At 40.8% G+C, this 14,880-nt stretch overlaps 1 protein-coding gene across 3 annotated transcripts in view; it reads right to left on the bottom strand.

Moving 5' to 3' along the window:
• VCL (vinculin) overlaps positions 1–14,880 on the bottom strand; it is a 72,404-nt gene that overhangs the window by 39,595 nt on the left and 17,929 nt on the right. For all 3 annotated transcript variants that reach the window (XM_007424894.3, XM_088128691.1, XM_007424896.3), the window contains exons 2-5: positions 13,171–13,241; positions 7,099–7,249; positions 5,173–5,281; positions 71–193 (exon numbers count right to left, since the gene is read on the bottom strand). In XM_007424894.3, the coding sequence (XP_007424956.1) occupies positions 71–193; positions 5,173–5,281; positions 7,099–7,249; positions 13,171–13,241 (454 nt within the window). The remainder of the gene's footprint in view (positions 1–70; positions 194–5,172; positions 5,282–7,098; positions 7,250–13,170; positions 13,242–14,880) is intronic.

Here is a 14,880-nt window from a genome sequence, read left to right as displayed (position 1 = left end):
ATCACAAATTTATGGGATATGTTTTCACGTAATCCCATGCTTTTCCATACATTTTTTGATAGAGGATTACCCGAAATAAGAACTGGTAGGAGTTCCTTCACAGTGTTCATCGAGTTGACCAGCATTACTCGGTGCTCCTGGTGAGTCAGCTCTTGCTGTCGTTCATCGATCATCTTTGCCATCTTTGTCATTCCTATATCAAGAAAATGGAAGATGCTCTCTTCAATAAGCAATATTTTGCAATCTCAGGCAAGAGCAAGTTACCTTAAAGGACCAATTGAAAATGTTTTCTCTCTTCAATGAAAGTTGTCACTGCTGATTATGAAACAATTTAAAATTCAATATACCATAATTTTGCCATGTTCATCCATTTGGAAAAGAACACCAAAACATGAGGGTTGTTAAGCCATATTATGTCTTAAATTATAGTCAAAAATACAAAAAAGAATAGTAAATCAAGGGGACATTTAGCAACATATGCTAAACAAAAGCAACCCTTTTAGGCTTTTGATTAAATGTCTGTTTAAGGAAAGCAAAGAACACAGAAGCAGCTTGCTTGCGAGGGATACCTTTCAATAGCCCAAAACTCTTATGCCACCAGATATCCATTCATTCAGAGCTGACTGTATACTATGACATAATGAATCAGTGAAACAATACTGTTACAGAAAGAACCAGGAAGTCCATAAATGCTAATTTGACCTCTGCCATTCAGTTACTCCTTGGCCTTAAGCAAGTTCTGCATTTGCACTGATCTTCCTATAGCACCACTGCACATATAATTATAAAAATTACTTCCATTAAACTCATCAAGTATAGCTATTGTCATAGAAGGAGATGCTGGGTTTTATCTTTTTAAATAGGATGGTCTTCATGTTGGTAGAAGTGTGTGCAAAACATTGTTCTATATAAAAAGCTTCCAAGCAAGTATGCTTGTTTGTTAATTTATTTAATGGCTTTATAGGGCCCAACTCAAACAATGTCACTTAGGTTGGTATACAATAAAAACAAAATAAACAAAAAACAAACAAAAAATAAGCACACCACATTTTTAAAAAGCAACTCAATATTCAACGTGGCAAACATACACAATAATTAAACAACCAAAGGGGACATCCCTCAACTGGACCCAAAAGTCTGGGGGGAAAGCCAGGTTTAACCTGCAAAGTCTTGCAGGAGTTGACTTAAGTTTCAAATCAGCTCCTTGCAGAAGGGCAGAGTTAGGCAAACTCCCAGCAATTTACAAAATTATGAACATTCTCCCCACTCACATACACAATTCTGAAGAGGCTTCCATTTCATTCAGTGGAAAGTGGTGCTCTTCTTACAAAAAATGTAAATATCTGCAGAGCAGGTCCAATCTTGGTTGGAAGAGGAAATAGCCGACATGCTATGCTTACCTATACTCTAGTATACAAGAGCTTTCAAGAGCAAGTACTTCAAGAGGACTGCCATGGAAACACATACCATTGCATTCTGTTTCCATCCTGGTATAGCACCATTTCGTATTTGGATTAATAACCATAACGGCAATAAAGCTTCCATGCACATCCTTCCATAACTCCAACAGGGAACAGGACTTTAGCCTACAAGCTTCCATGCCTATTTAGTCTCACTCACATCAATAAGGTCAGGAACTCGAGTGAACAAGGGAAGGACTGCAATCTCAGGGTGGAGTTATTTGATCAATAACAATGGTGGGAAAACTTCACATTCACTCTCTTCTTCCAAGTATACAATAACTCTCATGCAACTACACTAGATCTCTATGTTTAGAAAAGAACGCACGCACATCCACCCCCACATTCAATCTCCATGGCATGTTAAGGTGAGCATAAAAGATTATCTTAGAGGAAGACAAATACCAAGGTTGACATGAATAAGAAGCAGTATATTTAGTTTCAGGATGTGCTTAAGAAAAGAGTGAACTGCTTAGCATAAGTGGCAGATGGATGGTGCTAACCCCTAACCCAATGACATCCCTGGTGACTAAGTAGAAGATCAGTATTCAATAGCAGATTGTTCTGCATTTTCATACAAAGGCTTTTGAGTTCATTTCCCAGGCATTTAGTTAAAAGGAGTCCAATTGGCAAGACTGGAAATTCTTTTCCCAAAGAGATGGACAGAAAACAATAAATTATAGACAGATTCTGCTTAGATGAAACAACAGCAGCTCCCGAATTTCAATTTCCCATATTAAATGATATTTGGGACAGAAACATAATTTATGCACAAAGTATTTTGCAATCCTACAGAAAAACCACCTCTCCAAACATTATTCTTAATGAATTGCCAGTTTAATAAATAAGTAATTTATTACAGTCATAGATCAGCAGAAAAGGCAGAAAAGAAAGAATAGCAGATGTTTTACAGAGATCATGCATATAGATCAGGCCTGCTCAGAGCGAAACACCAGTCTGCTTCCACTTCTCAAAGCTAAGAAAGAGCTGCTGCGGGTTCAGGATTTGAGAGGATGCTTTGAGGTCCTCCCAGGTTTTTAGGGATGTGCCAGGACTGTTGGAGAAACAAAACACAGAAGACTTTGGGAGGGATTAGAAGCAGGTTCCCCAAGTCCTTGAGTGAATGAAGCTGTTTTGGGGAAGAGGGTCTAGAGCAGGGAGCCTCGTTAAAGGATCTAAGCCAGCTTAATGTACAATTACTTATGCATCAAGCATATTTTGGTGCAACATTTCACAACTTTCTCCTGTATCACCTATGAGCTATCAGTTCAATCTCACTGGCATCATTTGGGCAAATACCAAGAATGGAAAGCTGCCATTCAAGAAACCCAGTGGAAGTACATTAAATTATGTTTCATTTCTGTGCATCTTCTCAGGAGACAATCAGATACCAGGTACCTTATCTATACCAGATAAGAGGGGGTATCATAAAGGTGATGGAGGAAATCACTAGATCAATAGTTGGCTGTCAGCCCATCAAAAAAGTGTCTATTTTAGAAGGCTTCCAGAAAACCTGAACAAGTCACATGCTCCAATAAATTAAGCATATAAATGAGAAACAAAAGCCAGTATAGCTAGCATTAGCTATTTTGGGAGGTTTTGCTCTCTGCTCTCTTAAACACATACAAATGCAAACAAGTGACCATCTTCTCCACATTATCTCCTTTTCCCCCTCCATTGGTTGATGTCAGGAATCTCTTGCTCTTCTCCTCATTATAAATACAAGGGAAAAGAGTAAGTGTGCCCAAAACTGCTCCACCCTCTGATTCTGCATTCCTCTCAGAATTTCCTCCAGCTTCAAGATCATCCATTCACAACATTCCACTTGGCCATTCCTTGGGGTCAGGGTAGATGCAACAGTGACAGCTGTGACAAAATTTAAAAGAAGGCTACAAAAGAGTTACAGCCAGGGTCAACGAAAGAGAGCTCAAGAAACTGTTATCTGGAAGCAAGAGAGGTACCTCCACATCTTATCAGACAGTTGGTGAATCAAATTCCCGGGGTTAGAAAAACAGGCCCCAGAGGAGTGAGAATACTGGCTGGAGAGGTAAACATTTAAAGTGACAGCAATGTAAATCAACACTGTGTATGCAGTTAGCCCAGCAACTGGCAAAACTATAAAAGAAAGAAATTATTTCTGCAGAGTTTCACTATCCAGATAGAGGACTCCTGTGCTCTTGGGCTAGACATCTGGCCAACTCGTAAGAGCCAGGTGAGAGATTGGAAGAATGAGTGTGTGAACTTTGTAATCTATGGAACTCATAACTTGCTTAAGATTCTAGCTGCTCTTCTAAATAGCACCTAATGGAAAAAAGGGAAAGGTGTCCCATGTTGTTCCATCATAAAATATCACCTTCTTCACCTGAGCTGGGCAAAAATTACCTCCTTCAAGATGGCAGGTCAGGGGTTACCGTTGTCAACAGTTAATCAAAGCCAGGAGGAGGAGTTTGAGCACATGCTCCGAGAAGAGAATGAATGGAAAGTTCCTGACTATAGGTGGGACTCATAATACCATAAGGATAGTCAGAATTTCAAAGGGAAACTGTGTAACACGGCCCATTTCTTGAATCAAGTATCTGCCCCATTTGTGACCTGGAGTTGTTAAATGTAACATCAAAGCAGCAGGATGCCTGGAAAAGAAAGGGCTTAAGAGAGTGGGCTTTGGTGAGGTCCAGCAGGCAAGGGTCAACCCTCCTGAATGTCAGGGACCTCTTTTCTTTAGATGAGATATAAAGATATTTTAGGGCTGGTAGAACTTGAAAAATGTGTTGATCTTCCCAGTCAGAGCTGCCAGGGGGCAGATGTTTGCCCATTCACAAAATCAGTGCCATCATTCAGAAATAAATGAACGAACTAAGAAATTCAGTGCAAGACAGGAATGATTTGGAGATTCAAACAGCAAACCATCTGGAAAATAGGTAGGAAGCAGACTGAGTATTGCTTAGGGAAAATCTTATACTTAGTCATAAAAAAAAGGCAAAAAAGGCAAAATATATACATGCATCACAAACGTACACACATATGCTGCATGTGAAAGCAAAGCATCTATACACAACTAGGAAAATACTCAGTACAAATCACTAGCATACAAATACTTGCACACTCTTAAGAAAAAGAGGGAAAAAACATCTCCTCCCACCCACTCCCTCCTCCCCAGTTCAGCTTGGTGCCTGCAGTGGGTGGAAAGGGCAGATTCATTCTTGGAAACAGAAGATGGCTGTGAAGCATGGTGCTTCACTTTCCAACAAATCAGCCTTTTAGAAATAAGGGAGATGGATTCCCTATTTTTCAATTCTACACAGGGAGATCCTGTGGGTCAACTGTGTGTTTAGTTAGTACTGGCAGCACCCCACTTTCAGCAACCAAATTCAACCCTGTCCACGCCTTGACGGGCTCATTGATGGAAAGGCATGGCTTTCTTTAATTGTAGATGTGTAAGGGGCAATCACGTGAATAAAAAATTGCCACCACAGTTACTTCAAAAATTGCCACCATTTGGCAGCTTCAGCAGGCTGAGAAAAACTGGGTTCATCTGAAGCTGTCTGACCACCAGCCAGCCAGCCCAGTTCTCTGCAATGCCTTTTTAGGGCAACGAGTTCCCCACACAGAGCTCAGGGGAAAACCAAGAACCCCACATTCTAGAAGATTCTGGATGAAAAGAGCACACAAACCCAGGAGGGGAAGAGTGAGCGAAATCCTAAGACTATCTAACCTGGCCCCAAGTTCTTCGTGTATGTCACCAAGTCTTCCATCGTCTCCACGACCTCTGCCACAGTTAGGTATTCTAGGATTCCTTTGCAAACACGGATGATTTTACGGACCTGAAGGAAAATAAATATAATTATGAAATAACTGAGTGGGGTTTTTTTTCTTTTGTTACCAGCCAACTGTTTTAAATTAAAAGAACAGCCCATGATAAGAGCAAACATGCACACCATTAGCTGTCATTCATCCAAAAATTCAGCAAAAAGACCACACCTGACTGGGTTTCCACAACACACTAAGCCATAAACAATGGTTAATAAACAATAATGGTTTATTGCATGTAAATCCAAACTAAACAGGTTATGGCTTCATGTGTAGCGTGAACCCAGTCTAGCTCTGTCTTCACCCAGAGAAATCACCACCCATCATGTCTGTCTGTTGGGGTGAACATTCAGAAGTTGCCATTCTACTGACAAACACAAGTTTGCTTCTAGTTCAAGTTCTCTGTCTGTGGTGGTGAATGTATAAAACTTTCGAAAAGGCAGATTTGGGAATATACTTTACAATTTCAAAGCTTAAAGAAGAATGAATGCTTTCTTGAAATTATATTTTCTGAATGGAAACCAACTTCTCTCAAGAGTTCTTAAGATAATGGCAGCTTGTGTGCAAAGGTGTCCATGCATGGGGAGGTCAAAAAAAGTCAAGATGGTGGTTGCAACTACAATGGAACCTTGGATTACGAACGCTTCTGTTAACAAACTTTTCGGGTTACGACCAGCTCTGGCCGCAAAATTTTGCTTCGGTTTGCGAACTCCGCCTCAGGGTACGAACAGGATACGCGGCCATTTTCCGCCCCTGACACGTGGTCGTAGGGAGGGGGACTCTCCCTCCAAGCAATAGCTGCCTCCCTGTCCTCCACGCCAGAACGGATTAACGGTAATTACATTGAACCTTATGGGGAAATTTGCTTCGGGTTGCGACCAATTCGGGGTGCGACCAGAGTCACGGAATGAATTAAGTTCATAAACCGAGGTACCACTGTATGTGATTGAAGTCCCCTGACACATGTAAAAAGGGCTGGGGCTTCAATTGTATAGTTGCATTGAGCATCTTGACTTTTTCATCTCCCCTGTGGGCTTTTTTTTTTTTTTTTTGGCCCCACCTGTAGATACCCCTGCTTGTCTGCATGGTTATTAATGAGTAATAATTCCAGAATCAATGCTAATCAAAATGCATCTAGGTGTTTAATTTCAATGCAAATTTCTCTGTTAAACCTTCATAAAACTGAGTAAACAGCAGGGGGGAAAAAGCCAGATACAGGAACTACAAATGAAGGCAGTGTTTTTTTGCAGCTCAGGACAAAATGTTCAGGCAAGAAGACATGTAAAGTCCATGCAAAACCATAGGCATGGGTCAGGAATATTTTTTTTAAGCACTTTTTTTAAAAATAAGAAAAGCGGTATTATTCAAAAAACAAATACCCAAAAAACTTGTATTCAAGGCCTTAAAATGGCATTTCACTGCCGATTTTCAAAAACACATTATGCTCCATTTTCCTGACAGCATGATGACCTTCAGGAAGGCAAAAAGATTCTGCGTATCAGCCACAGATTGTCCCCTTGTGCAATAAAGAACACCATGTTGATGCAAAATAATGAAATCATAAAAAGATTCTCGCTAACAGAAAAAATAGTACTCAATATTAATATTCAGCTGAATCTCAATTCACATTATACCAGAGCAAAAAGCAATTCCCCAAAAGAGAAGATTCTGAGAATGTGAATGAGAATTCAACAGTGACATCTTCGATACTAGTTCAACAGTTTATAAAGCACATGGAAAAGCTGTAAGGCAGGAATGAGCCTTTAGGTCATTGTCCCAAATTCCCAGCTTCTGACATACCAATGCATTTTACAGTCATTAGAAAGCCCACCTCAGCTTCATCAAACGTCAGAAGTAAGTCTGATGTCCCTGAAAGAATTCCTCGGGACCCATCAATCAGGTAATCGCGAGCAGGTACTGAATAAGGATCTGCTTGGAGCATCTGAGCTGCCTGGACAAGTTTTGTGCAAGCATTTTCCACTCTGCAAATAAGGATGATGAAACAAAAATTAATGCCGGTCCTGCTATCTCCAGGAGGATAGCTTATAGCAATGTGTTTCTTTGAGAGCCCCTCTCTTATGGAGCATACATTGTTTTGTGCAAGGACACTCCACGTTTTTGGGCTGGTAGATATATTTGGAATTGTGGCAGTGGGATCTGGCTGCCATGAAAAGGTGCCCTGTTCACAAAATGACTTCCCCTGTAGGTGGAGCCAATCACAAACACCAATTCCCAGAGGGCAAAACAATAAGGTTAAAAGAATAATCAACCTAAATGATCATTCAACAGTGGGTTTTGAGTCCCCAAACCTAAAACCACTTTTCTGAGCCCAGCTTTCAACTCCAGTTCACAGTCCAATTCACAGAAGGCAAATTGATGAAATCTCAGAGAAAAGTAGTTTATACTCAAGAGCTGGGTTATGAGCATAATATTCCAAGTCATATCCCATTTCCCCAAGAACAGAACAAAATATTCATTTCACAGAAGGGAAAGTCCTGATGTTCAGAGTAACACACCTCACACAAGCCACAAGCAGACATACTCACAAATACCTGTTTTTAGAAACAGTCAAAACATACAGTACACACTTCACAATGATCTCCAGTCTTCAAAGATGCCCTCCACTACCCTCCAGTTGCCTTTTCGTTATTTTGTCCTGCCTAGCCAAGAAGGCTTCTAAATAAAATGCTGGACTGGAATCCCCTCACTATTTTTACTATCTGAGAATGACTGATTCCCAATTTGGGTTTAGAAACTACCTTGAAAACAAAACAGCGTTAGTATAGTATTTCATCTAGCAGCACACAGCTTCCAAAATTCTTTAGAAACTTTTTTTTAAAAAATCAAAGAAAAAAGAATCAAAGAGTGATCCCATCTGTTCACTGCATTATGGACAGCATTTCAGAGTTTTTACTGAAAATTATTTATTGTAAGCTATTGTGGGGAGGGGGGGGCGGTATTTCTGGAGTCAAACAAAGAAGGCTCACATAAATAAATCCAAATAACCATTCTGGATATTTTGTACCAGTGAGTGTCTAGAAGTCAAGAAAAATTGGTTAACATGGAGGAAGTGGAAAAATCTGCCACAAAATCAAGCAAATTTAAAATATAAAACTGAGTTTAGAGTGGTTTGATCAACCTTCAGGGCTCTGAGTGTTGCACTGAGATTTGTGGGGCGGGGGGGGGGGAACAGAGGATGATAGACTCCCTGCAATTAAGCTTGAATCTCTTCAAAATTATCTGCTGCTTCTTCTATGTTTGAAAATACTACATATCTTAAAGCATTTTCCCCAACCGTTGTTTTAAAAAGAACACTGTCAACTACCATATTTGGGCTGAATCTTCACACAGAACAGAGTCAGCACTTTGACTCATACAAGTTTGGTATTTGTTATTGTTGGGATTTCTGTTTTGTGTGTTTTATTTAGCAAAAGTGTGTGTTGCAGCCCATTCGATTGTTAGTCAGCTCAAGCCAACAACTGCTTGTTTGAAAAATCCTAACTTTCTGATACAAAAAATTATCTGTCTGGCTCTATTTAAATAATGTCTGTGATATGATTAAACTCTTTTTATTCACAGCTAAATTTCACAGGCAGTGGTCCAACAGTAATCTAATTCCTGCCACCCTAGTCTGAGCATTTCGCTAGGTAATAGATACACCAGTGCAATACAGTCCTGCACTACAGAAAATTCAGAAGAATAAAGCTAAAACCATGCTCTGTTAGAGCCATGGCCAACCTGATTATAAATCTATGGATTTTAGTGAACAAAACAGATATTCTGGACAGATGACCTTTACTAACAGCAGAGCGCTCGATGTGCAAGCTAAGTTGTAACATAGATGAGAAAGGAACATCATATTTACAAGCCAAATTTAGCAAAAGATTAAATCCACTTGGCTTACTTTAGAGACCAGCCAAGGATCTTATAAATACCCCTAAAGCAGGACATGCTAGAAGCATCTATATCCTTTCCGGGGTTTTTTTTAAGCACTTTTTTTTAAAACACAGAGTTTCAGCAACTATAAATCCACTGCAGGGAGGCAGGACCTGTTATGACTGATGGACCCTGATGGGTTTCAGAGGGAGGTGGGGGTTGTTCCTGCTGGCCTGCTGCACGGTGCATCTGAAGCCCCGGCAGCTGCTTGGAATAGGGGGACGGCTGAGGCTTTGGATCGGATCACGCCAATGTGAGCTTTCCCCTCTCGCGGATCCCATCGTTCTCCATGGTTCACAGAAGAATTGAGGAGATGAAACAAGAGAAGAGACATCTAGAGCACCCCTGATGCCCAATGAGGGATGAACGTGACCGAACACAGGTTAAGCCTGCTATTAAAGCCTACCTCATGGAGGTAAGGGCGTGAAGCGGCAATACTTCTCTGCCCTTATTGCGTCTGCAGATGGCCGCCCTGCAGCCTTGCTTCAGGTGACAAAAATGGCAATCCCTGAAGTCCCAGTTGCAGTCGTTAACTGAATCCCACGGTCATTAGGTGAGGCAACTTCCTGCTGGCTTCCCGCAACCAAAGTCAGTGGGGAAGCTGGCAGGAAGTTGCAAGTCCCAGGCAAGCAGTCAGGTAAATGGCTGCTGCCAGGTGAGGGAGGGAGGGAGGGAGGGAGGGAGGGGATGTGGGAGAGGGTCAAAGAGAGAGCACGAGGGTGCACGAGAGGCGTCACGCAGGTCAGGGAGAGTGCACAGCAGTGCATGAGAAGTGCCGCACAGGTTGGGAAGGGTGTGTGGCAGTGCATGAGAGGCGCCATGCAGGTTGGGGAGGGTGCATGGGGGTGTGCAAGTGGCTGGCACTGCATAAGTGCAGAGGGGCTGGGAAGGGTGCGTGGGTGGGGAAGACTTACCCCAGTGACTTGCGACCTTCCCTGCTGGCTTCCCCACTGACTTTCTGGGGAAAGTTTGCACATGGCGATCATGTGATTGCGGGGTACTTGGCAACCAGGCATTAGTGCAAACAGGTTGCCAAGCACCAAGATTACGATCGCATGACCACGGGGGTTCTGGGATGGCCGTAACTCTGAGGACCAGTTGTAACCCACCATTGCTCAACACCATCGTAACTTCAAATAGTTGCTGAACAAATGGGTGTTATGTTGAGGACTACCTGTTTTGCATCCCAGGATCTCTAAGTATACCTCTTACAAACAGGTCTTCATGCCAATGAACTTCCTTGATTTGGCTGGTATGGCTCCTTACTAACCATAGCAAGTGATGTTAAAGGAGGTAGCAACAAGCATCTGAATAGCTACAGATGACTAATGTAACTGAAACCAAAGGCAAAGTTGTCCTAGGCTCACTGAAATGTCAGGTTCTGCTTATCATACATCCATCTGCAGATGGGATGGTTGGAATCCCTCCCCATTAAAAGAAAAAAACCCTCTTTTAGTTGAAAGTGCTCTCATTTATCCATTTCCCTTATATGCTAGCCTTCTAAAGTTTTTTTCTTTAATTATTTCAATGTTGTATAATGTTAGGTAAGTTTTACCTACAAACTGATACTCTATAGCCCAAGCAAATTTAATAATTTAATGACATAAAGATGGCAATGTAAGCTAAATCCAAAGACTTACAGACTCAACACAAGGGGCCAGATGGAAATCCAGATTGTCTGATTTTCTTTTTTCACTTGGCACCTATCTCCTATGGCATCATACAAACTCTGTGCAGTTGCAAGCACCATTTTTCTCTGCTTCTGCCTCTCTCAAATTTGCCCAACCTGGACCTGGGCTCTTGGTCCCTGAAGGGCCCAGGGGACACCACTTTAAAGGGGAATTTAGCCCTTCCAGTTCAGGAGCCTCTATCCCAGCTAGCAAGGAGTTCCGCAGCTGCATTTAGTAAGGAGACAGAGAGCATGAGATTTAGAGATCTGAAGGGGATCTGGTACAGTCTGTCCACTGTGGCCATCAATTTTAAAAGCCATTTAATCTCCAGACATGTGCAAAAAGCTGTTTTGCCAGGGTCAATCTGTATTAAAATATGTTTAATCTGCATTACCAGGCACCTTGGTAAATCTGATCTTGGCCAGGATTACTGCCAATGGCAGAAGTGTCCACAAAGGCACCTACATCACAATAACAAGAGCTGTGTTGTGCCATTGTGGTGAGATCTCCACCTCTTTTTTACATGCGTGCAATATCATGACACTTGTACAAAAGGGATGGGGCACTACATTGCAATTTCACAATGCTGCTTTCACCATTTGACAGATGCCCAGAACATCCCCATGGATGCCTTGACCAGTGCTGATGTAATGTTTGAGGAAGGGCGGGCAGGCAGAAGAATCAATTCCTGCTCCAGAATGTTGCAAGATGAGAACGCAGCATCATGCTTGACCATCTTTACTTAAATCCTAAATGCTTATTCATCAGCCCAAATGGAAAAACAAGATCCCCTGTAAATATTTCAGTATACATTAGCCTCACTCACTTCCAGCTATGAATCCTGTACTTCAAATGAAAGCTTGGATCTAGTCATTGTGCAAAGTAGCCAACTTAACAGGGAGTTCCCACTAATGATTTTTTTTTTTCAAATAAGACATCACATAATTGGATCCTTACATGGTTTCATATATTTGGTTCCTTCACAGCCCACATATACCCATCTCCAACAAATGTATCCACATCTGAAAGCCATTAATTTCTTGTCTTGAATCATGAACTGATCTATGCCTATCCAACAATTTAGCCAGAGAGCAGGCTTAATTCCAAAGAGCATGTGGTATAGAGAAAACAGCAACGGTTCTTTTCAACAAGGAGTTAGCATTTGGCATTATCAGTGAAAGCAACTGAATTGTCATGAAAATGATTAATAACGCACCATCAAGATCTCAGAGGAGGAAAACATCATAATCAGGACTGATGCATGAAGTTAATTACAGGTGCCAGTCAATTAAATTTCAGGCATGAAATGAAATCTGAGTCATGCCAAGGACAAAGGTAGGGAAACAGAATGGATGAAATACTGTGGCTGTCTCCTCAATCTCATCCATGGGAGAAACTGATGTTTTAAAGAGAACACCCAACAGCAGATGGACAGAAGAGTGAAAGGTTAATATAACGGCCTAAAACCACGCAATAAAAATGGAATCAGTCACAGCTCCATTATAGGTGAAGCCCTGGACTCTGAATCCTACTGCTTCTCATAAATCCTAAGGAGATGTTACTACCCTCTGACCCCAAGAGGTGGACTTTGATTGAATCTAGAATATCCCACAAAACATTTCCCACCAATATCTCTTTTCCACAGGCCTGCATTCCCTTCCTTGCCTCCCCTCCATCAGAAAGAGGCAAGGCCCTGGCCTTTTGAAAACTTAATGTAGAACCTGAGGGAGAGACACTCTCTTGCACAAACAAGATCTGCCAATTGCTCTAGACAAGTTGTTTCTCTGTGGCTTGGCTACAAGATCCCTCTCCTTGGTCCTGAACCTGCATCAAGTTTAACATGTGTATCTCCCACTGTTATCTAGAAACCTGAAGCTGTGTTCTAGACATGCTATCTCGTCTCTTCTTGCCTGAGCAACCACCAGTTGGATTGGCGGAAGCTTGACTGGATCAAGACAGCTATGACCATCCTGCGTACTCTACTTTGAATTAACCAAAGTATCTGACAAATTATCTAAAGTTCCAAAGTAAATGGAGAGCTTCGTTCTCAATGAGATTGTCTCTTATGAGGTGAACATATTGAAACAGACAACTCTCTGGAAAATACACCCCTCAGAAGGCTTACTCAGAAAAATTCTACTCTCATATTCTTCCTCTTATATTAGTTTGCTATGTGCAAAGATTTTTTTTCTTTAACAGAGCTGCATTCAGTCATGTGAGACTTTCCTGACAGTCTGAAGCAGCTCAGCCTAGGCTATAAAATTTCCAAAACTAATATAAACATCGAATCTACTTACTTGATGAATGCTGGTGGCATATCTCTCTTCAAAATCTGGTCTTCAGTTGTCTGAACAGTTTCTTTTCCTACCTGCATGAGAAGAGTTGCATTTTTATCATCACTGTCAATACAGTCAGATTTAGTACACTCATAAATAGCATTTCCAATTCCCATGATTAAGATAATTTCTCAGAATTCTGCAAATAAAAAAACTAGGTAACAGTGGAACACAACTACTATTTTACTAGCATTATTAAAAGTATTTCTGTACCACTTCCTGTTGGGGGAAAAAAATCAAAGCAGTTCACAACAGTCTTTAAAACACCCAGTTTCAATCAACAGCATGAGGATAATACTACTAACCTGTAATACATGGTTGAGGAAGATAATGCATAAAGGGATACATTATAACATGCATTCCTAATAGTTTCTAAATGTGTATGTAATGAGAAACCATAATTTCTTCTCATCCTATCGATCAACCATTTCCCAGATACAAAATAAATACAGGAACTGTAACAATGGTAAACCATCTTCTCTGTTAAACATTTTGGCTAACTCATTACTGAATAAATTTAGCCTCTAAGTTGCAGTTATGAGTCATATCTAAATATTAGAACAAAAAATTACTGACCTTCTGCCTCAGTAATGTAATTGGCAATTTCTGTCTTGGGGATAAGCTCTCAGATATTTACTGCCACAGAAGAATTGAAACTAGACCATCATATAATCTACTACATTTTATATGATTAGATTCTGTATAATTGAATGATTGTCCAAATAAAGTAAAGTACAGATTATTTTAAATCACTGCTTCCTAGCTACTTCAGTCTTCATGGATATATACATTCTATGTATTTCTGGCATTCAAAATGGTTACTACTAAATATATTTCCCCTGCTGCTGAATTTGCATCAATTCAGAAGTTACAGTAAAAGGAACCTGCTAAGTATTGTGGTCTAATCAGAGTAAAATCAATCTCACACCTGCATTTTTTTCCTCTCTGTCACTAATACACAATACCTAAAAGTGCTTTATTGCACCAGGCTGTAGGAAAAATGCTAGTGAGGAACAACATAACCAACGCTACATTTTTCCATGAACTATTCTGTAGCTTGTCTTATCTGCTCTATAATTTCTGATTCACAAATCATCCCTAGGTAAGGCCTCTGTCAATCACCAGGTGAGAAATTCACTGCAATGAAATAGGAATGGAAGAAAAAACTCCCTAGACTTCTTCCTCTCATAGGACCTTATGGATATCCACTTTCTTTCATACCATTTATACAGACCTTTGAACAAAGTAGGGTTTGAAGGAAAAGGAGGAGGACCACAGAGGTCTTTGCACTGAGCAGCTTACAATTTAAACAATGATGGCTAGGATGGTGAAACTAAGAAGATTCAGTTGTTCATACTTTAGTTCAGTTTTGTTTGGGAATGGCTATTTATGAAGTAAACTGCAACCTTCGCAGAAAAGGCTGGTTTTAAAGCAAGAGGAAATAACATCTACAGGGAAGCGTCTTTCTGCAGATTAATGCCACTAGTCCTCCTAGTTCAGACATCATAAAGTTGACCAGCAACAGCTCTCCAAAATTTTAAGCAGCTGTTGTTTCACAACTTCCCCGGAGATGCTGGAATTGGACCTGAGACACCAGCTTATAGGCACAAATATTTCAGAACCAGCTTATACCCTAACTATAACAAAACTGCAAATCAAGCAAGGTATGTT

Source organism: Python bivittatus, unplaced genomic scaffold (genome assembly GCF_059951505.1).
Source record: "Python bivittatus isolate LINGU-HERP-01145 unplaced genomic scaffold, Pbiv_v1 ctg000050_np1212, whole genome shotgun sequence".
Classification (NCBI taxonomy): domain Eukaryota; kingdom Metazoa; phylum Chordata; class Lepidosauria; order Squamata; family Pythonidae; genus Python; species Python bivittatus.
This window is presented reverse-complemented; position numbering and strand designations above follow the sequence as displayed.